The sequence below is a fragment of the Pleurodeles waltl genome, chromosome 9 (assembly GCF_031143425.1).
Source record: "Pleurodeles waltl isolate 20211129_DDA chromosome 9, aPleWal1.hap1.20221129, whole genome shotgun sequence".
Taxonomy (NCBI): domain Eukaryota; kingdom Metazoa; phylum Chordata; class Amphibia; order Caudata; family Salamandridae; genus Pleurodeles; species Pleurodeles waltl.
The window spans coordinates 121733809-121760863 of record NC_090448.1 but is presented as its reverse complement, the minus strand read 5'-3'; the positions used below and the strand labels follow the sequence as shown (position 1 = coordinate 121760863).

Sequence of the window (27055 nt, the reverse complement as noted above, 5' to 3'; positions counted from 1 at the left end):
CTTTTTCACGCTGCTGCTCTGGCCCTGGTCTGTCCTATGGCTTGGCTCGGCCGTCTCGTGGAGTTGGTTGGTTGGTGGTGCTGGTGCAACCTCCCTGTCCTCCCCAGCAGGCCCCAGGCCGGGGCTTCCCTTTCGCAGCCCCGCCCCGCCCACGTGCGACGGTCAGTCTGTGATGGACACCGGGCTTCCCCATCCCACAGGTGCATCTGTGTGAGGGTTCCCTGCTGTTCAGGTCTGTTTTGGTGGTTCTCGTGGCATACTGGTCGTGCCGCTCTTTCTCGCCCCTTGAGTTGCATTTTCTTTTCCAGGGGGTTTGGATGTCTTTCTCCCTTTTTTTTTGTTTGTGTCCCCTTCTCTTGCCAGGTTGTGCTCCATCCCGGTCTATCTCTCTCAGATTGATCATTCGGTTTTGGTTTGGTCTCTTCATTTTGGTATGGGAGGGGCCTGGGCTCTTCCGGGCATTTTGGTGGATTCTGCCCTCTGTCTCCCGGGTTGCACCTGCTGTGGTGTGCTGTTTCAGGGGGTCCTCTCTGGTTGGTGAGGTGCTGGGTGGACGCCTGTGCCTGCCTTGGGCTAATGCTCTCCCACTGTCTCTTTAGGATTTCCCTGTGGCCTGTTGGCCTTGGTCCCCGTCACTTCTGCATGTCAGTTGGGTTTCTTCCCCGTGGGTCTTACTGGCTCGTCTCCTCTGTCCGCCCTTTTTTTCTGATGAGCTGTGCTCCCATTTGGTTTTTCCTTTCTGGCCAACTCTGTTGTGGCCAGTCCGGTGGTGCTTGCTTTTAGGTCTTCCCTCTGGGAGTGACAACCTCTTTGTCTTTGGTGTTTCTCCTTTCTGTCTGCTTCATGGTGGCGTGTGCTCTTGGTCCGTGTTCTGTTCCCAATGGTGGTGTTCGGTCGCCTGCATGCCTGCCCCTGGTGCAGTGTTCTTCCCTGTCTTGGGGGGGGGGAATACTCTTGAATTGTTCCCCCACCTGACTGTGGCTTTTCAGGTGAGTGGGTTCTGTTGCCTAACTCCACATCTGTGTTGCATCCTGCTGCATGCCCTTCCTCCCTGGGTCATTGATGTCCCTTCCACAGGGTGTTCTTCCCTTCTGTGGTCTCCTGCTGTTGGATGTTGCCCGCTTTGCTTGGCAGTCTGGGGTCTCCTCCATTCTTGCTGATGCCGCTGTTGGCATGGTGTTTTTCACCTGGGGTGCAGTTTTTGTTTGCTGTGTCCTTTTCCAGAGGGGAGTCTTCCACATCTCCGCGGCTGTGGGGCTCTTCCATGTGGGATTCTTGGCCTGGTGTGGGCTTTTGGGTATCCCTGTTTTCACTCTTTACTCTCTGCCATTTGTTTTCTAGGGGGTGGTGGCTCCACGGCTGGTTCTCCTTTTTTCAGATTGTCTCTTGTGGCCTTATTTGGCCACTTGACTCCTTCGTGGCCTGTCTTGTATGGTCCGTTGGCCACCCCTTCTGCTTTTTGGGTGGCATTTGGGGCTCGTTCTGATTGGTACCTTTTTTTGCGGACCTGCTTTTTGTTGGGGTCGTTTTTTTTGGCATGGTGTCTTTCTCAGTGTTGGGGCCTCCTTTTTTGGGTCCTGTTGCTGCAGCTGTTGGCACTGCCCGCTTCACCCTTGTGGGTTCTTCTGTCTCTCATAAGGTCCTCCCTCTGGGCTTGTCGTCTTGCCATTAATGGTAGCTCCGGCACCCTGCATGGTCTTCATGTGCCTGTTTGGCCTTTTTTGTTGCTGCGGTTCCCTGGCTTACGGTCCCTCCTGTGCTTCCCAATGCAGTGGCCTGTTCCTTTGATTGGGGGGGACTTCTTTGGGCTTTCTCCTTTCCAGTCCGTTGCTCCTTTCTGCTGGACCATCTCTTAGTTGCCGCCTAGGGGTGTTAGTCATGTTGTCTGGCGGGTTTGGTCCCTCTGTGGTGGTTTCCCTATAGCCTTCAGGGGGTGCTCGTTTCCTGGTTCTCTCTCGGAGGGGGGTAGTTGTCCCTTTCTCTCTTGGCATCCCCGTGGCCTAGTGTAGTCTGTGGGATGCCCTCTGCCGGGAGTTTTCTTCTCCGCCCACTGTCATTTGTTAAGTTAGCAGTGCTCTGGCTGGGGCTCGGCTGCTGTGATGTTTCCTTCCTCGCTTTCTTGCTTCCTTTCTCCTGGGTCTGCTTCCTATCTTGGTGCCTGCTGTCTACAAGTGGAGAGTATGGAGTAGGGGTCCAATTAGCCCCCAGGCCCTGGTGTTTGTTGTTCTTCCCTCCAGGGCTGTTGTTGCCGCGTGTCTGCCTCCCTTCCGGTACGGGCCTTGGGTGGTTCTTGGTTGTCCTTTTTTCCTCTGGTGTTTGGGTTCTCATTCCCAAGGGATTTTGTGTTGGTAGTCCTTTGTTGTTTCCCATTCCTGTCCATTGCCTTCTGCTCTGCTTCTGCTTAGGCTTTTGGATGGTTCTTGGATTGGCTGGGTCTCCTGCGCTGGGGCTTCCCAGGTTTCGTGCAGTCGCTGTGTGATGATCTGTCACTGGCTGTTTGTCTCCCTTCTCTTTGCCCCTGGCCTGTTTTTGAGGTTCCTGGTCGGTGCGTGTGAGTTTTTTTCTGTTGGTTTGCTCTCTGTGCAGTGTCCCTTCATTTGGGTGGATGGCTTTTGGGTGGTGTTGGCGTTGTTCCCTTTGCTTGCACTAGGGGCTGAGAGTTTCCTCTGGTGCCCTTGTCTGTGGGCCTCTGGGTTCTGTTCTTTTGTGTCTCAGGAGTGGGCTGCTGTTTGGTTTTTCTCCTTGTCAGTGGTCTTTTTTGTTGGTCCTCTCCTAGGTGGGGCCTGTGTGTTTGTAGGGCAAGGGTGCCCTTGTCTTTTTACAGGACTTGGGTGCTTTTGGGTTCCGCCTCTTCCTTTTTCCCTTGCCTCCCCGTTTCTGTTGCTTGCACTGCACCTTCTTTCCCAGCCTTGGGTCTCTGGGCACGGTTGTCTCTGGGTTGGCATCGCCCTTCTTGGCTTTGCCTGGGCTTTGAGGTTGGGGTTGGCTTCTACCCACAGGTTTTTCGGTTCTCTGCGTTCCTCGTTGCAAAATGTCTCTCTGCTGTTTCTCCTTCTGGCCTTTTTTTGTGCGACTGGTGGTCCTCACTCGGCAAGTGTCTTGGGCCGGTCTCTGCAGTTGGTTGCGGTCGTTCGGGCTGTGGTTTGGTGTGCTCCTGTTCTTGTGCTGTGCCACGCTGCTGGCTGGGCTTCCTCTCCTACCTTGGCCGGGAGTTGTCACTTTCTCCCTGGTTTGCGATCTGCCGCTGCCTTGCCCTGGGATTCCTGAACGGACTTTGTTTTTATTTTTCTCTCACACTCCTTGTTTTGGGTTCCTATGTTGATATTCTAGGATCCCTTCTTGTGGTTTTTCTGTTGTTTCTGTCCGGTTCTCAGAAGGCTAGTTTTGCCTGCTTTGGTATTCTCCACATAGTGATAAATGCGATGAGGACTAGAGGGACCTGGGGGTAATGTTCTATTATTTACCGGTGTAGAAAAGTAGCCTCTTTCTACCATGGTTACCCCCACTTTTGGCCTGTTTGTGAGTGTGTGTCAGTGTGTTTTTACTGTATCACTGGGATATTGCTAGCCAAGACCCCAGTGCTCATAAATAAAAACCTATGTGTCAGTGTGTTTTACCTGTCTCACTGGAATCCTGCTAGCCAGGACCCCAGTGCTCATAGTTTGTGTCCTAATTTGTATGCTGGTGTAGTGCCTAACTGTGTCACTGAGGATCTGCTAACCAGAACCTCAGTGGTTATGCTCTCTCTGCCTTTAAATTTGTCACTATAGGCTAGTGACTACATTTACCAATTCTGATTGGCATACTGGACCCCCCTTATAAGTCCCTAGCATATGGTACCTAGGTTCCCAGGGCATTGGGGTTCCAGTATTTCTTTTGCCACCCATAGGGAGCTCAGACAAACCCTTACACAGGACTGCCACTGCAGCCTATGTGAAATAACGCACACGTTATTTCACAGCCATTTTTACTGCACTTAAGTAACTTATGTCACCTATATGTCTAACCTTCACTTGCTGAAGGTTAGGTGCAAAGTTACTAAGTGTGCCAGCACCCTTGCACTAGCAAAGGTGCCCCCACATAGTTCAGAGCCCGGGCTTTGTGAATGCGGGGATGCCATTACACGTGAGCACTACATATAGCTCAATACCTATATGTAGCTTCACAATGGTAACTCTGAATATGGCCAAGTAACATGTCTAAGATCATGGAATTGTCCCCCCATTCCAAACCTGGTATCAGGGAGCCAATTCCATGCATCCTGGGTGCTCCACCATGGACCCCCAGTACTGCCTAACCAGCTCTCTGAAGCTTGCACTGCAGCTACAGCTGCTGCCACCTCACAGACAGGGTTCTGCCCTCCTGGGGTCTGGGCAGCCCAGTCCCAGGAAGGCAGAACAAAGCATTTCCTCTGAGAGCAGGGTTTTACACCCTCTCCCTTTGGAAATAGGTGTTACAGGCTGGGAAGGGGTAGCCTCCCCCAGCCTCTGAGAATGCTTTGAGGGGCACAGATGGTGCCCTCCTTGCATAAACCAGTCTACACCAGTTCAGGGACCCCTTCTCCCCTGCTCTGGCAGGAAACTGGACAAAGGAAAGGAGAGTGACCACTCCCCTGAACATCACCACCCCAGGGGTGGTGCCCAGAGCTCCTTCAGTGTGTCCCAGATTTCAGCCATCTTGCTTTGCAAGGCGTGGGGGCACTCTGGAGGGCTCTGAGTGGCCAGTGCCAGCAGGTAACGTCAGAGACCCCTCCTGATAGGGCCATACCTGATAAGGTAGCCAATCCCCTTCTCAGGGCTATTTAGGGTCTCTCCTGTGGGTTCTCTTCAGATCCTGCTTGCAAGTTTCCTTCAGGAATCCTCTGCAACAACTTCAGCATCCTCTGACCTCGGATCAACTGCAGCCTGCTCCAAGAAATGCTGTAACTGCAACAAAGTGTCTACAAGAGACACTTTTCTTCAGCAACCTCAGCTCCAAGTCAGCAACTGCAACAGTTTCCATGGTGCGCATGCTCTGCGGACTCCCTGTCTTCATCATGCACCAGAAGGACCAAAGAAATCTCCCATGGAGTGATGGAGTCACTCACTGCTCCAAGTAGGCACCTCTGAAGGCGACGACTGGTACCCTGGGACTCCTCTCATGGCAACTAGCATGCCCCTAAGGACACAGAGGGTGGACATGATTGACAAAGACTGTCCTGAGGTCCTGCTGACGCATTTTGGAGGAGGTAAGACCTTGCCTTCCCTGAGAACAATGATACCACTGTCATTTGTGTCTTCTTCACCTCCTGAGGCCTCTGTGCACTCTTTTCAACATTCCTTTGTGCACAGCCTGTCTCAGATCCCCAGCATTCCACCCTGCGATGCTCAACCCTCTGAGTTGTTCTCCGGCGGCATGGGGCCTTCTTTTGTTGAGGTGCCTCAACTGCATTTTGCACCTCCTTTGAACCCAGATCCTGTGGCTTATGGGGGTGCTGACTGGCATCCTGAGAGACCCTACTTCCTCCTCACACAGAGTTGATGCCCCCAGGTCCCTCCTGGGTCCATCCAGTGCCATTTTAATGAAAAATGCACTTTTGCCGTAGCCAAGGCCTGTTGGTGCCTTCCAACACAAAATCTCATCTACAGCAATCTTCACATCGTGGGACATTGTTTAATTCATGCAAGAACCCGCTGGCATTTTCCTAGGGTGCATTTCTGCAGTCTTCAACTAACCAGGGACTCTTCTTTTGCACCCTCTTCTGGGTTGGCAGGGGCTCCTGTCCTTCCTGGAACTTCTTTTGACTTATGGACATGGTCCCCTTCCTGTGCAGGTCTTCAGGTCCATTAATCCAGCAGTTGTTCTTTGCAGACTTGGTTGGCTGCTGCAAAATCCCCAAAACGATGTGTAGTGTGTCCTAAGGAAACTTGCAGTACTTTACTCCTGCTTTTCTGGGCTCTGGGGTGGGGTAATTTACTTACCTTTACTGTATTCTTACTCTCCTAGCAATTCTGCACACACTACACTTGTCTAGGGGGGTTTTGTGATTCACATTCCACTTTCTTTAGTATATGGTTTGTGTTGCCCCTAGATATATTTTCTCCAATTACATTCTGTAGGATTTCCTACTGTTTGCATTGTTCTATGACTATTTACTTGTCTAATTTTGTGTCTAGTGTATGTATTGTGTATAATACTTACCTCCAGAAGGAGTATTGTCTCTAAGATATTTTTGGTACTGGGTCACCCAAATAAATACCTTTATTTTTTAGTAACACTGAGTATTGTCTTTACTTGTGTATAAGTACTGTGTAACTGTAAGTGGTATTGCATGAGCTTCCCGTGTCTCCTAGTTCAGCCTAAGCTGCTCTGCTATAGCTACCTCTATCAGCCTAAGCTGCTAGAACACTACTACATTCACTAACAAAAGTTAACTGGACCTGGTATAAGCTGTAAGTACCCAAGGTACCCATTACAAACCAGGCCAGCCTCCTACAACCGGTAATCTTCATTACTCCTGGTCCTGTTGTCCTCGTCTCATTCATCACCCCCCCCCTCCCGTCCATCCAGCCTTCTGTTGGGGGCTTGGTAGTGCAGGCGGAATGCTGGGTGAGTACAGCTTAAGTACTACCGGAGGGGGGTGGTGGGTGGGAAAGGCATGTCCCAGCATTCCTCATGTTCTTTTTTCTGTCCTGGAGATAGTTATCTCCACATAGTGATGAATTGGACGAGGAGAACAGGACCAGGAGTAATGAAGATTACTGGGAAGTAATAGAACATTCCACAGTCCTGCTTGAATATTTTCTCAGGCGAAACAAACAGATTTTTATGAACAAATCATTTTAAGAATGCTAAATCGACTCTGGATAATACCAAAAATTGTTTCTGCCTATAAGTCACATGCTCAGATAGTTGTGGGTATTGGCCCCATAGGATCCCATACTAAGATGTACGTCCAGTGCCTCTTGAGGTTTCCTCTCTATAGAGGACAATAGTGCTCTTTAAATACTATTGGTGTCATTATTGTAAATATTGGGATTTGCATATATAACCATCCATATGCCTTCATGCATTCTCAAAGGGTTTTTAATTTAATGTTATTTTTACATGTTTGTTTGTGCAAACCAGGTCCAAGTAAGGCGTCTGTACATGAGCGTATAATTGTAAGTGAAACATAGAATGCCAAAATACACATAAATAATGGAAATATGGGTCTTGTCATGGCAAAGCATGATATCACAGTCATAAGATATAAGTCCAATCAGAAATGTAGGAGTTGTACAGGAGGAAAGGCTCGGGAGATTTATGAAAAGTTGTTCATGAGTAGGAGAGTATTTAAAGATGAGGCATAAGGGGATCTGAAGTAGCACAGAGAGAAAGGAGCTCACATTGTATGGACACATCATGCGAAGGACTGGGAGTTAAATCTTTGATTGCTAAAGTTGTGCTTATAGTAGTTTGCCTGCTTCAAATCCGGGCGATTTAAGGAGACTGTCTTGGAAACCTACACATCCTATATATCCATCACTGGCTTGTGTGTGAGTTCAAACCTCCGTCTATGTTTAAGCACCTACATTTAGCAAAGAATATAATGGCAGGATAAAGAGTTGTGTGTATTTAGCATACATTAAAACATTATGGGGGTCATTCTGACCCTGGCGGTCATGGACCGCCAGGGCCAACGACCGCGGAAGCACCGCCAGCAGGCTGGTGGTGCTTCAGGGGCTATTCTGACCGCAGCGGTAAAGCCGCAGTCAGAAAAGGGAAACCGGCGGTTTCCCGCCGGTTTTCCCCTGCCCCTGTGAATCCTCCACGGCGGCGCTGCAAGCAGCGCCGCCATGGGGATTCCGACCCCCTTCCCGCCACCCTGTTCCTGGCGGTTTTTACCGCCAGGAACAGGATGATGGGAACGGGTGTCGTGGGGCCCCTGGGGGCCCCTGCAGTGCCCATGCCACTGGCATGGGCACTGCAGGGGCCCCCTAACAGGGCCCCATTAGGATTTTCAGTGTCTGCAAAGCAGACTTTGCAGACACTGAAAATCGCGACGGGTGCCACTGCACCCGTCGTACAATAGCAACTCCACCGGCTCCATTCGGAGCCGGCTTCATCGTTGCTGGGGCTTTCCCGCTGGGCGGGCGGGCAGCCTTTTGGCGGTTGCCCGCCCGCCCAGCGGGAACGTCAGAATGACCGCTGCGGTCATTTGACCGTGGTGCGGTCTTCTGTCGGTTTCCGCCGCCCGCCGGGGTCGGAATGACCCCCTATATGATACATTTTCTACCTCATAATCAGGTACAGACTGAGCAGCCTATCGGCTGTTTCCTTCATCAGAGATTCTCAGCCATTTATACAATTGTTTACCCTTATAAGGGTATTCATATGGCGTTCACACATTGTCCTTAAACCTGAAGCACTTATACTTGAGTCTAGGAAGTCCTGGTCTAATTATCCTGATGATAAGTGTTGGAAAATGGGTTATTGATAGGGCAGGTAGGTACCTACACCTAGCAACAAGCCACAAACCTCCACAAAAGTACAGTTAGGTCTCAGTAAATTAATCCCAGCTCTACCCTTGGTAGCTTAGCATCGAGCGTCAAGGCTTAACTTAGGAGACAAAGTGTAAAGCATTCAAATATCACAAAACAGTAATTAAATAAAACACAGGAAACAGTTTAAAAATCCAAAACCAATTTATAAAAATAGCTTATATTTTTATCTTTAAAATGACACAAAAACGATTAAAATCGGTTCAGGGGAACCGGAGATATGAATTTTTAAAGTATTATTATTTTCTAGCGCTCAGAAACGAAAAGCGCCAATCGGGTCATCTGGTTGCACCAGGACCGGGGCAAAGTCAAACTTTCAGGCCGACCGCGATGGAGCCCTGCTCGGCTACAAGTCGCGGGAGGCCTCGGTCAAAAAGTTACCTTCTGACTTAGTCTCTTTTTCGATGTTTTTCTTCCCCGGGACGAACCTGCCAGTTGGATCCGACCTCCTGGAGCCCTTGTCCGGATACGCGAAGTCGGTTTCCTCGGTGGTGATTTTTACCTTCGGACTTAGTCGTTTTTTCGAGACGAAAATCCTTCGACCGGGGTAAACCTGGATCTTGATCCGACGTCCGTGGAGCCCTTCTCGGATACGATGGCTGGAAGGTCCCGGTCAACTTTTTACGTTCGTACTTAGTCTTTTTTTCGGATGTTTTTCTTGACCGGGACGAACCACGAAGTCAGGCCGGGTCGCGGTTGAGGCAAGCCGGCTAGAATTTCCGCGTCGAGTCGGTCACTTTATGGAGCTTTTTTCTAAAATTTCTCCAATCTTTTCCAAACTTCTGGGGCTTCACCCAGATGTTCTTTTAAGGTTCTTTTGGGGTCCACAGCTCACCCCAAGGGTCCAGAAGTTCTGTGATGGTCCTTGGGAAGTGCGGACTTCAACTCCCAGAGTGCACCTGGCGCAGACTCCTTTTTGGCCACTGGACAGTGGTCAGCTGGTCACTTTTTCAGGAGTTGGTGCAGGGGACTCTGGTTAGCAATTTTTCACCTGTAGCAAACAGGGAGTCCCTCCTTGAACCAGTGGAAGCCAGGCAAAGTCCTTCTTGTGGTGAAGCCCAAGTGTGCAGCTGGTGCAGTCTTTCTGAGTGCAGGGTCCAGGTGCAGGCCAGGGGTCCAGCAGGGCAGTCCTTCTTCTTCTTGTAGTTCTTTCTTCTTGAAATTTGGTGGGGATCTGAGGCGTGGGTGCAGGTCTGCCAGTTTTATCCTTGCTCCTGGGTGAAAAGCAGGGGGGCCCTGGTCCTCCAATCAGGGACAGGGTCGTCCCCCTGTGATGACCACTTCCTGGGAAGTGTGGCAAAAATCCATCCCAGAAGGCAATAGTCTCTAAAAATCCAAAATGGATGAATCTGATTTTTAGAGGAGAGATCTGGCTGAGCCCACCCACTGGTGTGGCTAAAAATCATAAACACACCCCTCTCCTGCCCTCTCCTAATCTAATCAAGGGGGCACCTAGCTGTCTGGGGTTGCAGGATGTGGGGGTGTTGCTGGGTGCTCCAGATGTCCTTCTCTGCCTTTGAAGACCAGTTTGGCAGCCCTCCCCCTTCCTGCTTCCCCATCTGCTGAGGGGAGATTCTCTCCCCCAAGCACATTCCTTTGTGTAAAGCCAGGCCACTTCACACCTCATAAAAGTGGCCTGGCAGAAGCTGCTGCAGGCTGGCCAATCAGAGCACAGCAGCAAAAACAATGCAGAGCTGAAATTGGCAACTTTTTAGGTAAAGTCTAAACTTTTTACCTGCACTAGTTATATTAAATCCAACAACTGGAAGTTGTGGGATTTATTATAACAATCAATTTGATACCAAATTCTTGGTATGTAACATTTAAGGAGACTTTAAAATTTAAAATAAAGTCTGCCCATTCTAGCCTATGAAGGCCATTTACTTCAATGAGGGAAAAACGAATTTGGCTGTTTTTACCTCACCAGGGCTTATAAATCTATTTTTATAAAGTCCCTGCTTATAGTTACATGGCACCTAGCCCTAGGGGCACATAGGGCATACCTTAGGGGTGACTTATATGTAAAAATAAGGTAGTTTAAAACTTTGGAAGTACCTTTAATTCCAAAGTCGAATTTGCATATAACTTTAATTTAAAAGCAGCCAGCAAGGCAGGCTGGCTTTTAAAATGACACTGGGCACCTCAGCAATGCACCTAGGTGTGCACCACCTATGCTGTGGTCCCTAAACCTACATGCCCTACCATATACTAGGGACTTATAGGTAGGTTAACTTAGCCAATTATAATTAGCCTAATTTGCATATCCATTTTACACAGAGCACTGGCCCTGGGACTGGTAAGCAGTACCCAGGGCACAGCCAAGAGTCAGTAACCACCAGTACCTATCCAGAAAGAGTGGGGGTGATCAGGCAAAAAAAAAGGACTTTCCTACACTGCCCCCCCCCAGATGAAAGGTGATGGGTACTAACCTACACCCTGGTAGTCCTCATCAGCTAAGTGGAAAAACCTGGAAAGGCCATCTGCATTGGCATGAGCAGTCCCAGGTCTGTGCTCCACTGTGAAGTCCATCCCCTGTAGGGAAATGGACCACCTTAACAGTTTTGGGTTCTCCCCCCTCATCTGCATCAACCATCTGAGAGGTCTGTGGTCAGTTTGTACACGGAAGTGAGTGCCAAACAAGTAAGGCCTCAACTTCTTCAGGGACCAAACCACAGCAAAGGCCTCCCTCTCAATGGCACTCCATTTCTTCTCTCTGGGAAGTAGTCGCCTGCTGATGAAGGCAACTGGGTGATCATGGCCCTCTTCATTAACTTGTGCTAACACTGCCCCAATCCCTTCCTCTGAAGCATCTGTTTGCACTACAAACTCCTTGCTATAGTCAGGGGCCAGTAACACTGGTGCTGAACACATAGCCTGTTTTAGGGTGTCAAAAGCTTTTTGACACTCTGGGGTCCAAATGACCTTCTTGGGTTGTTTCTTGGAGGTAAGCTCAGTCAGAGGGGCCACTATGGTCCCAAAATTCTGAACAAACTTCCTGTAATACCCAGTCAGGCCAAGAAAGGCCCTGACCTGAGTCTGGGTTTTTGGAGCCTCCCAATCCAGGATAGTCTGGATCTTGGGCTGGAGAGGTTGTACATGGCCTCCACCAACAAGGTGGCCCAGGTACACAACAGAACTTTGCCCTATCTGGCACTTGCTTGCCTTGATAGTCAGGCCTGCTTGAAGCAGGGCCTGAAGCACTTCCTTCAGGTGGACCAGGTGGTCCCTCCAGGTGGAACTAAATACAGCTATATCATCTAGATAAGCTGCACTAAAAGATTCCAACCCAGATAGGACTCTATTCACCAACCGTTGGAAGGTGGCAGGAGCATTTTTCATCCCAAAGGGCATCACCTTGAACTGAAAGTGGCCCTCTGGTGTGGAAAATGCTGACCTCTCCTTGGCTCTTGGACTTAAGGCAATCTGCCAATATCCTGAGGTCAGATCAAATGTGCTCAGGAATTTGGCAGCCCCCAACCTGTCAATGAGCTCATCAGCTCTAGGTATGGGGTGAGCATCAGTCCTAGTGACTGCATTTAGACCTCTGTAGTCCACACAGAATCTTAATTCTTTCTTCCCACCTTGGGGACTAGCTTTGGGCACCAGTACCACTGGACTGGACCAAGGACTATCAGAGTGCTCAATTACCTTCAGATCCAACATCTTAGCCACTTCAGCTTTGATGTTGGCCTTGACCTGGTCAGACAGCCTGTACAGCTTGTTCTTGACAGGCAAGCTGTCACCAGTGTCAACATCATGGACACACCAATTGGTGAGTCCAGGGGTCAGGGAGAACAGACTAGCAAACTGTCCCAAGACTTGCTTACAGTCTTGTTGTTGCTGATCTGTCAGTTTGGGAGAGAGTACCACTCCCTCCACTGACCCATCTTTTTCCTTTGAGGACAGGAGGTCTGGCAGAGGTTCACCCTCCTCCTCCTTCCCTTCATCAGTGACCATCAGCATGGTCATGTCTGCCCTGTCCTGGTGGGGTTTCATCCTATTAACATGCAGGATCCTGTGAGGATTCCTGGGGGTGCCAAGGTCCACCAAGTAGGTGACCTCACCTTTTTTCTCTAGGATTGGATAGGGCCCAGTCCATTTGGCCTGTAGTGCCCTAGGAGCCATGGGCTCCAAAACCCACACCAGCTGTCCTGGGTGATACTCAGGCATGGTAGCCTTTTGATCATGCCAGAGCTTCATGAGCTCCTGACTGGCCTCCAGGTTCCTGCTTGCCTTCTTCATATACTCAGCCATGCGAGACCGCAGGCCTAGTACATACTCCAGCACATTCTCCTTGGCTTCCTTGAGAGGCTTTTCCCAAGACTCTCTCACCAAGCACAATGGGCCTCTTACAGGGTGCCCAAACAGTAACTCAAAGGGGCTGAATCAAACCCCCTTCTGTGGCACCTCCCTGTAGGCAAACATCAGGCATGGGAGGAGGACATCCCATCTCCTCCTGAGTTTGTCAGACAAACCCATGATCATGCCCTTCAGGGTCTTATTGAATCTTTCCACCAGACCATTGGTCTGTGGATGGTAGGGTGTGCTGAACTTATAAGTAACACCACACTCCTCCCACATGGCTTTCAGATAGGCTGACATAAAGTTTGTGCCCCTATCTGAGACCACCTCCTTTGGGAATCCCACTCTGGTGAACACACCAAGTAGGGCCCTAGCCACTGTGGGTGCAGTGATTGTCCGGAGGGGTATTGCCTCAGGGTACCTGGTGGCATGGTCCACTACCACCACAATGTACCTGTTACCTGAAGCAGTTGGTGGGTCTAGGGGACCAACAATGTCAATCCCCACCCTCTCAAAGGGAGTCCCAACCACTGGCAGTGGAATTAAGGGAGCCTTTGGCTTGCCCCCTGTCTTGCCACTGGCTTGACAGGTGACACAGGAGCTGCAAAACTCCCTGACTTTTTCTGACATTTCTGGCCAAAAAAAATGGTTGACCAGCCTGTTCCAGGTCTTGGTCTGTCCCAAATGACCAGCTAAGGGGATATCATGGCTTAAGGTAAGGAGGAATTCTCTATACTTTTGGGGGACCACTACTCTCCTAGTAGCCCCTTCTTTGAGGGTCCTAGCCTCAGTGTAGAGAACTCCATCCTCCCAGTAAACCTTGTGGGTACCACTGGTATCCCCTTGTTCTTGCCTGGCAGCAGTCTGCCTCAGGCCCTCAAGAGTGGGACACTCTCTTTGTCCCTGGCACAAATCTTCTCTGGTGGGCCCACCTGCCCCTTGCAGTTCTGCCAAGTCAGGCAGAGTTTGCAGGGAAGGTGTCCCTCCTTCAGAGTTCAGATCCTCCCCCTCAGGGTTGGATTCTTCCTGACCCTCTGTACTTGTTGGGGCTGGCAAGCCAGACCCAGTGCCCTTTCTCTTCTTCTTGGAGGCTTGGCCCATTGTTCCAGGGTCCAAGTGTCCAGCATTTCCCTGTTGTGCTGCCTGTGACCTGGTCACAGCACACACCCATTCAGGGAGATCCAGCATCTTTGCATGGACCCTTCTCTCCACTTCTGACCATTCAGATGCTTCGAGATCATTTCCCAGCAGACACTCTACTGGGAGGGCAGGAGCTACAGCTACTTTTTTAGGGCCAGTCACAACTCCCCATTCCAGACTCACCATAGCCATGGGATGGAGTTTGGTTCTGCTATCTGCATAAGTCACCTGGTGGAAGACACCAGGTAAGACCTGCTCTGGAGAAACCAGCTTTTCTGTGACCATTGTCACACTGGCTCCTGTATCTCTCAGAGCTTCCACTTCAGTCCCATTGACTTTAGGCCTCTGCCTATACCTCTGCATGATGGGAGGTAAGGTGGCCATAGTTGCAATGTCCACCCCACCCACGGATACTAAGGTGACTTCAGTGTACCCTGATTCCACCCCTGGGCCAACTTCCACCCCCAACCCTACACTAGCAATCCCCTGGGATTGCCCACCAGTGGGGGGCTTCTTGGTGCAGATAGCATCTCCTCTTTTATGTCCTGGCTGATAACAGTCAAAACACTTGCCGGCCTTAGCAAGCTCCTGAAACCTTCCTGCTTTAGCAGGATCAAAATTCTTTCCCTGATACCCTTTCCCTTTAGAAGTGAATTGGCTCGGGGCTCCCCCTCCCTGAGAAGTTTTTGGGGACTCTTGTGAGGACTCTTTGGGTTTTTTGTCATCTTTCCCCTGGTTCTTCCCCTGAGAAGAACCATGTCCTCCCTTTTTCTGATCACCCCCTGGGGGTCTCTGGTTAACTCTAGTTCTTAACCAGTCATCTGCTGCCTCCCCCAGCTCTCTGGGGTTGGTCAACCTAGAGTCTACTAGATACTGGCGGAGCCTCTCTTGGACACAATTAGTTAGAAGGTGCTCCCTCATAATCAAATTGTACAGCCCCTCAAAGGTACTTACCCTGTTGCCCTGTATCCAGCCCTCCAGTGCTTTCACTGAAATGTCCACAAAGTCCACCCAGGACTGTGTGCTTGTCTTTTGGGTGTCCCTAAACTTAAGCCTATACTGCTCTGGGGTTAGACCAAACTTTTTAGTCAAGCATCTCTTCATACTGGGGTATGAGTCTGCATCCTCCCCACTCATGGTTAGGAGCCTATCCCTCCCAGAGTTGGGAACTAACTCCCAAAGGAGTGAACCCCAGTACTGAGGCTTGACTTTCCTCATCTGGAGGGCCCTCTCAAAGGCCCCCAGCCACTTATCGATGTCATCCCCCTCTACATAGGCAGGAACCACCCCTTTGGGTAATCTGGGGGCAAAACCCCCACCCAGGGACACCTCAGTTTCTTTCTCGCTGCTTCCATCTTTTTTTTCTTTGCTTGCCCACTTCTTTTTTTCTAGGGCAAGCTTATCTGCCTCCAAAGCTATGTAGGCTAGCTGGGCTTCCAGCTCTCTCTCCCTGATGGATGGGTTCTCTCCTCCTGAAAGGATCCTCTTCCTACCACTAGCTTTGGGTCTACCCCTAGTGACTGTGTCCAGTGAGGACCGTTCCTCCTCTTCCTCACTTGGGGTCTGATGCCTTTCCTCCCCTGAATGGTTAGAGTTAGCATCATCTTCTTTTGGTTCCTCCTCTGGAGCTTCCTCTGTCTCTACCTCTTGGGCCTCAGCCCATGCTGTCAGGGATTTAATCAGGATTTCCTTCCTGAGATTAGTGGTTGCAGGCAACCCCCTCTCAATACACAACCCCCTAAGCTGGACTACTGTCAGGGTGGGTAGGCTAGCCAGATCAAGCTCCATGGTTCCCTAGTTTTGTGTCACAAAAGCTTCTTGCAAAAATTGGAAACAAGAATTTAGAAAAATTACAAAAATTCAATAATTGAAATTAATCCAAATTAATTAAAAAAATTAAAATTAAAAATTAAAAACAATTTTTGCACTAGGACAATTTAAAGGATTTTTAATTTGTTTTATCCAAAACTGTAACGTGATATTGAACACAAGTACAGGATCCCGTCGCTGCTTCCAATTATGTTGGAAAATGGGTTATTGATAGGGCAGGTAGGTACCTACACCTAGCAACAAGCCACAAACCTCCACAAAAGTACAGTTAGGTCTCAGTAAATTAATCCCAGCTCTACCCTTGGTAGCTTAGCATCGAGCGTCAAGGCTTAACTTAGGAGACAAAGTGTAAAGCATTCAAATATCACAAAACAGTAATTAAATAAAACACAGGAAACAGTTTAAAAATCCAAAACCAATTTATAAAAATAGCTTATATTTTTATCTTTAAAATGACACAAAAACGATTAAAATCGGTTCAGGGGAACCGGAGATATGAATTTTTTAAGTATTATTATTTTCTAGCGCTCAGAAACGAAAAGCGCCAATCGGGTCATCTGGTTGCACCAGGACCGGGGCAAAGTCAAACTTTCAGGCCGACCGCGATGGAGCCCTGCTCGGCTACAAGTCGCGGGAGGCCTCGGTCAAAAAGTTACCTTCTGACTTAGTCTCTTTTTCGATGTTTTTCTTCCCCGGGACGAACCTGCCAGTTGGATCCGACCTCCTGGAGCCCTTGTCCGGATACGCGAAGTCGGTTTCCTCGGTGGTGATTTTTACCTTCGGACTTAGTCGTTTTTTCGAGACGAAAATCCTTCGACCGGGGTAAACCTGGATCTTGATCCGACGTCCGTGGAGCCCTTCTCGGATACGATGGCTGGAAGGTCCCGGTCAACTTTTTACGTTCGGACTTAGTCTTTTTTTCGGATGTTTTTCTTGACCGGGACGAACCACGAAGTCAGGCCGGGTCGCGGTTGAGGCAAGCCGGCTAGAATTTCCGCGTCGAGTCGGTCACTTTATGGAGCTTTTTTCTAAAATTTCTCCAATCTTTTCCAAACTTCTGGGGCTTCACCCAGATGTTCTTTTAAGGTTCTTTTGGGGTCCACAGCTCACCCCAAGGGTCCAGAAGTTCTGTGATGGTCCTTGGGAAGTGCGGACTTCAACTCCCAGAGTGCACCTGGCGCAGACTCCTTTTTGGCCACTGGACAGTGGTCAGCTGGTCACTTTTTCAGGAGTTGGTGCAGGGGACTCTGGTTAGCAATTTTTCACCTGTAGCAAACAGGGAGTCCCTCCTTGAACCAGTGGAAGCCAGGCAAAGTCCTTCTTGTGGTGAAGCCCAAGTGTGCAGCTGGTGCAGTCTTTCTGAGTGCAGGGTCCAGGTGCAGGCCAGGGGTCCAGCAGGGCAGTCCTTCTTCTTCTTGTAGTTCTTTCTTCTTGAAATTTGGTGGGGATCTGAGGCGTGGGTGCAGGTCTGCCAGTTTTATCCTTGCTCCTGGGTGAAAAGCAGGGGGGCCCTGGTCCTCCAATCAGGGACAGGGTCGTCCCCCTGTGATGACCACTTCCTGGGAAGTGTGGCAAAAATCCATCCCAGAAGGCAATAGTCTCTAAAAATCCAAAATGGATGAATCTGATTTTTAGAGGAGAGATCTGGCTGAGCCCACCCACTGGTGTGGCTAAAAATCATAAACACACCCCTCTCCTGCCCTCTCCTAATCTAATCAAGGGGGCACCTAGCTGTCTGGGGTTGCAGGATGTGGGGGTGTTGCTGGGTGCTCCAGATGTCCTTCTCTGCCTTTGAAGACCAGTTTGGCAGCCCTCCCCCTTCCTGCTTCCCCATCTGCTGAGGGGAGATTCTCTCCCCCAAGCACATTCCTTTGTGTAAAGCCAGGCCACTTCACACCTCATAAAAGTGGCCTGGCAGAAGCTGCTGCAGGCTGGCCAATCAGAGCACAGCAGCAAAAACAATGCAGAGCTGAAATTGGCAACTTTTTAGGTAAAGTCTAAACTTTTTACCTGCACTAGTTATATTAAATCCAACAACTGGAAGTTGTGGGATTTATTATAACAATCAATTTGATACCAAATTCTTGGTATGTAACATTTAAGGAGACTTTAAAATTTAAAATAAAGTCTGCCCATTCTAGCCTATGAAGGCCATTTACTTCAATGAGGGAAAAACGAATTTGGCTGTTTTTACCTCACCAGGGCTTATAAATCTATTTTTATAAAGTCCCTGCTTATAGTTACATGGCACCTAGCCCTAGGGGCACATAGGGCATACCTTAGGGGTGACTTATATGTAAAAATAAGGTAGTTTAAAACTTTGGAAGTACCTTTAATTCCAAAGTCGAATTTGCATATAACTTTAATTTAAAAGCAGCCAGCAAGGCAGGCTGGCTTTTAAAATGACACTGGGCACCTCAGCAATGCACCTAGGTGTGCACCACCTATGCTGTGGTCCCTAAACCTACATGCCCTACCATATACTAGGGACTTATAGGTAGGTTAACTTAGCCAATTATAATTAGCCTAATTTGCATATCCATTTTACACAGAGCACTGGCCCTGGGACTGGTAAGCAGTACCCAGGGCACAGCCAAGAGTCAGTAACCACCAGTACCTATCCAGAAAGAGTGGGGGTGATCAGGCAAAAAAAAAGGACTTTCCTACAATAAGATACATTTGTAAGAACAGGAACAGTACCCATCTTCTCTGATATGTTCATCATAAAGTTGCTGCAAAGGGAATAGTTAAAAGCACATTTCTGGAAGGCTGTAGGAAATTATGTTACTGGTTGGGATTGGTGAAACCTTACTCAAGTACCAGCCACAAGCCTGTGTCCAGAGGTCAACAACTGTGCTTGTTGGAAGTTCATTGCACATAGACAGTTGAGGTCACGGTGAAAATGAAGTCCTTACTTTGGCCATAGAGGCATTTGTGAAGGACATGGTCAAAGGACAGGACCAGCAGCCAACCTCTGCTCAAAAACACATAATATCCCCTGTGTCCCATGTTTTGAGAAAGGCACAGGTTTGCCATTGTTCCTGGCTGGCGACCTGACCTAGGGTGCCAATAGGCTAGTTGTTCACTATGGAAATTAGGAGGCATTTGAGGTCTTATCATATATTCCTGCCAGAATGCCCTAAAGAAGCCTAAATAACCTTTCCTTTCATTTTTCATCAGGAGGGGGGTCTGTAGCTTCAGGATTTAGCCTGCACTTAAGTAGCCTCATCAACCCTAAGCATGATTGAAAATTAAGGACCCAAGCTAATGTTGTTATGGCTTCCATGGATCCCAGTTTTTTCTCAACTCGGAATGCACAGCAAACATCAACACGATGCGCCAATAAAGTATGTTCTCTTAGTCTCCGCTGGAAATAGCTGCAATATTCAGGTCCACAGTCAGACGGTTCCAAATCCAGGCACTTTTGAATACTAGAGATAGTGTTGAATTCATTTTGGTGTCACTTGCATAGTACATTGCAGATTTCCCTACCCAGAATGCCCTGCTAATGTCAAAGCTATATCTAAAAAATATCCCTTTGAACTACACCTGAAAAAGTTCTGTTTACACGTATTGGCTGCTATATTTCGGCCTGAGATCTGCCCAAACACAGGAAAAACTGTTGACTGGAGACCCGTGGTTATCCAGGATGATGTAGCCTTCTTGGTCATTCTACCACTTCTGCTATTCAGAATATCCTGCAAGCTGAACGTTATTTACAAATTCCGAATTTCTTCACATTTCAGTGAGAGAATATACTGGAATATACGGAAACGACAAAACATGCCGGCCATCACAAACCTTTCTAAATAACCTTGGAAGGGGAAGGACACAAAAAGTAAGCATTGAAAGGCCTTAAATGTGCTTTTTGAGAAATCTTCTTTTTGGATGCAGCATTTGGGCCCTAGGACAGCCAACACCCGAGCGACCTATCAACTCCAGACAATGGTGAAATCGTGACACAAGGGCAGTGCAGGGTCGGGTGGCTTGTGTGACTCCCTCTTCGCTTCCTTGTCCTGAATGTCCTGTAAAAGTCAATGTTTGGTTAAGAATTCTGAATTTCCTCATGTTTCTGTTAGGGGAAGAGCATTCCAAAGTGCTAAAAAGATTGTTTTGTGAAAGTTTTCATCGAAAATATTAAAGAATTTAAACAACGTTGTTTTGTTTCCTAGGATCAGCAAGTAGCCGACAATATGATAGTAAGTCACTTTATTCTCACATGAGTATTTCACATTGATTTGTTCCTGTTCCTGAAGAGATATTTGTTTACTTATCATTTAAGCATTTATTTACAGTTCTTTTAAATGCAGTTACCTCAAAGCCTGGAGCGGTCTTCATGAGGATTTATTTAAACGACCTGAGTATTTCCAATACTGACAGGTCTTTTCAGAATACTCCTTTACAATCATGGTAAAAAAACATGCATTTGTGCACAGCATTTTGTCGGTTTTTTGCACCCAGATCAAGGCCCGTATTTATACTTCGTTTGCGCCGAATTTGCGTTGTTTTATTTGACGCAAATTCGCCGCAAAACTAACTCCATATTTATACTTTGGCGTTAGACGCGTCTAGCGCCAAAGTTCTTGGACTTAGCCTCATTTTTTAGCGTGAACCCCTTCCTTGCGTTAATGAGATGCAAGGTAGGCGTTCCCGTCTAAAAAAATGACTCCGACGCGTATGCGTCGTATTTATACTCCTGGGCAAAAATGACGCCCGGGAGTGGGCGGGTCAAAAAAAACCACATTTGCGCCGGATTTTAACGCCTGGGTCAGGGCAGGCGTTAAGGGACCTGTGGGCTCAGAATGAGCCCACAGGTGCCCTCCCCTGCCCCCAGGGACACCCCCTGCCACCCTTGACCACCCCAGGAGGACCCCCAAGGATGGAGGGACCCACCCCAGGGACATTAAGGTAAGTTCAGGTAAGTATATATATATTTTTTTGGGGGGGGGCATAGGGGGGCCTGATTTGTGCCCCCCTACATGCCACTATGCCCAATGACCATGCCCAGGGGACAGAAGTCCCCTGGGCATGGCCATTGGGCAAGGGGGCATGACTCCTGTCTTTACTAAGACAGGAGTCATGTAAATGGCGTCTGGCCGTCGCAAAAAAATGGCGCAAATCGGGTTGAGGCGATTTTTTTGCCTCAACCTGACTTGCCCCATTTTAAGACGCCCATACGCCATTTTCCCCTACGCCGGCGCTGCTTGGTGTACGTGGTTTTTTTCCACGCACACCAGGCAGCGCCGGTCTGCTAACGCCGGCTAACGCCATTCAATAAATACGGCGCCCGCATGGCGCTTCAGAATGGCGTTAGCCGGTGCTAATTTTTTTGACGCTAAACTGCGTTAGCGCAGTTTAGCGCCGAAAAGTATAACTACGGGCCCAAGTTTTGTGCAATTAGGCGCAGATGGTGAAAAGTGCCGTGCGACGATTTGTGCTCCTGGCACTCACCTACCTACATTGCAATTTTTTTCCATGTGCAGTTTCTTCCAAATAGAACCAGGAGGAAATTAGGAGCACAAAATTCCAGGACTAAGTGTAAATTACAGAGTAACAATGATTATTGGTAATTGTAAAATGGTGCTCATAGAGTTTGCATCCGATTTGATACGTAGTACGTCACTCAAAAAGCTGCTGTGTATTTAAATAAAAATAAGTGATATACTTAACACGTAGCTCTTGAAAGGTAAACTTCTATATCCAATACGTAAAAATATCTGCTTATCTGGAAAACAGTCAGAAACCTGCATATACAGGTTCCCGAGATGTAATGATTGAAAGTTCAGATCCATCGGAAATCCGCAATAGGTTTTCCAGGTATACACCTCGACACCTGTGACAGTCGCAGGTTTTTAGGTGTACTCTTGGAAATCTTTTGTGATTTCTATGTTAACATTTCTTTTCCAATGGGAAAACCTTTCTTCAGAAGGAAAAGCCATTTTCTCTTACACCACCACGTTCTTGGACTTGGAGATGTGTGTTCCTTTCTGCTAAACATCCTTATGAATACACCAAGACAATAACTTTTGTGGGCAGTAGCTATCCCACAGTCCTGCTCGAAGATTTTCCTAGGCTAAAACATTTTTATGAATAAGTCATTTTAAGAGCGCTTAATCGACTTTGGATAATACCAAAAGTTGTTTCTGCCTAAAAGTCACATGCCTAGATAGTTGTGAGGATTGGCCCCAAGGGATCCCACACGGAGATGTAGGTCTAGTGCCTCTTCAGGTTTCCTCTCTATAGAGGGCAATAGTGCTCTTTAAATACTATTGGTGTCATAATTGTAAACACTGGGCTTTGCACATATAAGCATCCATATACCATCATGCATTCTCGAGAGGTTATTCATTTAATGCTATTTTTTACAGGTTTGTTTGTGCAAATCATTTCCAAGTAAGGCGTCTATACATAAGAGTACAATTGTAATCGAAACATAGGATGTCAAAATGCACATAAACAATGGAAAAATGGGTCTTGTCATGGCAAAGCATGATATCACAGACAAAATAAGCCAACTGAGAAATGTGCAGGAGGAAAGGTTCGGGAGATTTAGGAAAAGTTGTTCAGAAGTAGGAGATGTTTTAAAGATGGGGCATAAGGGGATCTGAAGTAGCAAAGAGGGAAGGGAGCACAGAGTGTATGGGCACAGCATGCGAAGGACTGGGAGATGAATTTTTGATTCCTAAGGTTGTGCTTATAGTAGTTTGCCTGCTTCAAATCCGTGCGATTTGAGGAGACTGGCTTGGAAACCTGTACATCCTATCTATCCATTACTGGCCTGTGTGTGAGTTCAAACTTGCGTCTATGTTTAAGCACCAACATTTAGCATACAATATAAAAGCAGGATATAGAGTTGTGTGTATTTAGCATATATTAAAACATTATATGATCCATTTTCTACCTCGTAATCAGTTACCGACTGAGAAACCTACTGCCCGCGACAGGAAACGCAATACGGACACATCACTTTTTTACATTGAAATCTGACGTGTTTTTTGGAAAGTGCCTAGCTGTGGTTTTTGGTCTCTATCTCAGCCGTCACCTAGGGAAACCTAGCAAACCTATACATTTTTAAAAACTAGACATCTAGGGAAATTCAGAATGAGGTGACTTGTGGGGCTCTCACCAGGTTCTGTTACCCAACATTCTTTGAAAACCTCAAAATTTGGCACAAAAAAACATATTTTCCTCACATTTCGGTGATGGAAAGTTCTGGAATCTGAGAGAAGCCACAAATGTCCTTCCACCCAGCATTTCCCCAAGTCTCCCGATAAAAATGGTACCTCACTTGTGTTAGTAGACCTAGTGCCTGCGACAGCAGATGCCCCAAAACACATATGGACACATCACATTTTTACATTGAAAACTGATGTGTTTTTTGGAATGTGCCTAGATGTAGATTTTGGTCTCTAGCTCAGCTGGCACCTAGGGAAATCTAGCAAACCTATACATTTTTAAAAACTAGACATCTAAGGAAATTCAGAATGGGGTGACTTGTGGTGCTCTCACCACGGTCTGTGACACAGAATCCTTTGCAAACCTCAATATTTGGCAAAAAAAAAACACTTTTTCCTCACATTTCGGTGAAAAAAAGTTCTGGAATCTGAGAGGAACCACACATTTCCTTCCACCCAGCATTCCCCCAAGTCTCCCGATAAAAATGGTACCTCATTTTTATGGATAGGCCTAGTGCCCGTGTCAGGAATAGATCACACAGCGGTCAATGTTAGTCTATACATGAAGGCAACTGTTGAACCTGGGGTGATCCATTCCTGATGCAGGCACCTAGGTACAGGCACTCAAGTGGGGTAGCATTTTTATCAGGATAGGTGGGGAAACACTGGGTGGTAGGAATTGTGTGTATCCCAGCATATTCCTTTAGTTTGTGTGACAGAAATGCAAGAAAAAATAGAGTTTTTATTCAACATTTCAGTTTTGCAGGGTATTCTGGGTAAGAAAACTTTGGGGAATGCACATGAGTCAAACCTCTGTGGACTCCCCTGGATGTCTAGTTTCCAGAAATGTCTGGGTTTGGTAGGTTTCCCTATATGGCCAGCGAGCCCAGGACCAAAAACCCAGGTGCCTGCCTTACAAAACCAGGTTGTTTTGCGATAAATAATTTTGATGTCTCCACAATATGATTTAGGCTGTGGAATTTGGGGCTGAACTAAATTGGGGAGCTCCCAAGAGAGCACTCTGTCTGTGCTTGCTGCCGCATGCACCTGCTCTCTGGGTTGGGCTAACCCGCTATTGTTCCGCTGCACAGACTGTGCTTGCGAAGGGACAGCGGGACTGTCCTCATCAACTCCCTCATAATTACTGGAAGAGGAGTTATCGAATGGGACTCCTCTGACTGAAAAATCACTCCCAGAGTCTGCGCCATTGTCCTATCCCTCAGATGCTGTCTCAGTATCTCCTGTCTCAGTCTCTGATCCTACGTCAGAGACGTCAAGGCTGCAGCCTTCTCAGTAAAACAGTCAGGTAAGTCCTTTGGGCAGCCAGGCAACTTCTCTTGGCAGTTTGCAGGTTCTGGTGCAGAGTTTCTTTCCCAAGAAGTGTCTGAATTGGTAGGGGCAGAGGCCCTGTTTAAATACCCAAATGTGCCTTTGAAGTGGGGGAGACTTCGAAGAGTGGCTTAGAAGTCCACAAGGTCCCCTTTCAATTATTTCCTGTCTGCCAGGGTCTCAGTAGGGGGTCTGACAGTCCATTGTGTGAGGGCAGGTCACTGTCCTTTGAAATGTGTCAGGCCCTCCCCCTCCCAGACCAGGAAGACCCATTCAGTATGCAGATGTGTGCAGGTGTGGCTGAGCATCCTGTGTTTGGGATTGTCTGAGTGAAATGCACAAGGGAGCTGTCAACTAACCCAGCCAGACGTTTATTGTAAGGCAAAGAAGGATTTAAGTTAATGCTCACTTTCTAAAACTGCCATTTCTAAAATAGTATTATTAAATCCAACATCACCAGTCAGCAGAATTTTGTATTACCATTCTGGCAATACTAAATATGACCTTGTTACTCCTTTCAGATCAGGATCTACCACTCAAACAGTATATGAGGGTAGCCCTAATGTTAGCCTGTGAAAGAAGCAGGCCTCACAGCAGTGTAAAATGGATTTAGGAGTTTTACACTGCCAGGACATATAAACTACAGAGGTACATGTCCTGCCTTTTACCTACATAGCACCCTGCCCTATTAAGGCCTACTTTAGAGGTGACCACCCTAAGGCTGTCAGGTCTAGCATAGTAATTGTAAACTGTTGCAAATAGAGTCTGCATTTCAGTTGTCACATATACGTCACTCAAGAAGCTGTTGAGTATTTCCTTTAAAAAAAATGGTAACAGGCGTAACATGTGGTCCTTTGTAGCCTTCTACACCCAAGACATAAATATATTAGGCCTTTTTTTATCTAAACAAATCTGAAATCTGCACATGTGGGTTTCCAAACTCTAATAAGTGGAAGTTTTAAATTTCAGGTGTGTTCCTGGAAGTCTGTTGTGGTTTTTTTCTTCAATGGGAAAACGTTTCTTCCCAAGGAAAAACTGTTTTCCCTTATATGATCACCTTCTGAGACAAGCAAATGTGTTTTTTATCTCCCCCACACACTTGTGAATACCCCTAAAACAACTAAGCTTGCAGGCAGTGGCTACTCCACACTCCTGACAGAAGGTTTGCTCAGGTGAAAAGCGATTTGCGTATAATTCATGTTAAGAGTGCAAAAACAACTTTTGAAAATGGCGACCTTTATTTCTGCCTATAAGGTACATGCCAAATGGTTGTGAGCATTGAGTTCATAGGTGCTCATCCTGCTACAGCAAGTAAACAATACTGAGGTGTAGATCATGTACATCTTGAACTTTCCAACATATAGGAGACCATGGTGCTTTTTAAATTCCGTGGAAGCCATAAACACAGGGGCTTAACAGGGTCTCCTGCAACCCCTGTGGTGTGGGGGCCCACACTCCTTCACAGGCCCCTCGACCCTTCATGGGATGCCCATTTAGCACAGGAACAATGAATTTCTGGAATACATGGCAGACTATGGGCCTCATTTTGAGTTTAGTGGACGTAAACTCTGTCTGCCAAACTCCCGACAGGGTGGTCGCCTATGTGGCGACCTCCCCATCAGAGTCATTACGAGTTTCCCACTAGGTCGGCTGGCAAAAACCTAAGTTTCCACCTACTGGCCTAGCGGGAAACTGGCTACAGCATTGTCTTCAGCTCGTAATCGAGCCAGCGGCAATGCTGTAGCCAGCAGGGTGCAACAGCACCCTCTCAATGTTCACTGTCTGCAAAGCAGACAGAGAACATTTTGAGGGTTCTGGGCAGAGGGCCCCCGGCACTGCCCACACCAAGTGCATGGGCAGTGCAGGGGGACTCCCTGTAGCCCCCTACACCTGTTCTCCGCCAGCCTTTTCATGGTGGTGTTAGGCTGGTGGAGAACGAGGTCATAATCCGCAGGGTCTCCACCACCGTCAGACCACCAGGATCCAAGATCATGGCAGAGCTGGCAGTTCCCTGGCAGTCAGACCACCAGGGTTGTTATGTGGCCGTCAGACCACCGCATCTGCGGCGGTCCAGACCACCAGCGTGAGTGTGGTGGTTGTAAGAACTGCACACTCATAATAAGGCACTAAGTTTTCTCTCTTTGCATTCACATTCTGTAGGGGAGGACCCATTGGTTTGCCTTACGGCACTCCGTAAACAGAAACAGCGGCCTGTACATTATAGTGTATTGGTAGTCAATATATAGAATAACACAATACACATAAAAAATAGGAATATAGATCTTGTCATAGATATATTTAGCTCAATCAGAAATGTAGGAGGAAGGGCTGGGGGGCTTTTGAAAAGGAATAGGAGATTCTTAAACTCTCTCTTAAAGATGGGGGATGAGCCAATATGATGCTGTTAAGAGGGAAGGAAGCTCAAATTGTATGGGCACCTCAAAAGAAGGCCTCAGAGATGCATCTTTGCTTCCTAAAGCTGGGTTTATGGGAGTTTGCCTGCTTCAATCTCATAAGATTCAATTTGCATCTATTGTATGTTGCCTCTGACACCAAGGTTGGGCACCCTTATTTTAGCATTAGGCACATTGCCTGTGCCCTTTACACTTAGACATATTTTAATAATTTCATATTTCTTCCCACAGCCAGCTTTTAGCCTTTTGTTTTTATATTTTAATCAGCTGCTTCTTTCCAAGAAGACATAGTTGTTCGCACTGCAAAATGTATCAGCCTTTTGTACACAATGCACTCTTTTCT

General features: G+C 47.7%; 1 protein-coding gene across 4 annotated transcripts in view; it reads left to right on the top strand.

Annotated features, from left to right (window-relative positions):
- The window catches only part of LOC138259001 (inter-alpha-trypsin inhibitor heavy chain H4-like), a 536359-nt gene that overhangs the window by 276387 nt on the left and 232917 nt on the right, over nucleotides 1-27055 (top strand). For all 4 annotated transcript variants that reach the window (XM_069206377.1, XM_069206375.1, XM_069206376.1 and 1 more), the window contains one exon: nucleotides 19967-19993. In XM_069206377.1, coding sequence (XP_069062478.1) covers nucleotides 19967-19993 — 27 coding nt within the window. The remainder of the gene's footprint in view (nucleotides 1-19966; nucleotides 19994-27055) is intronic.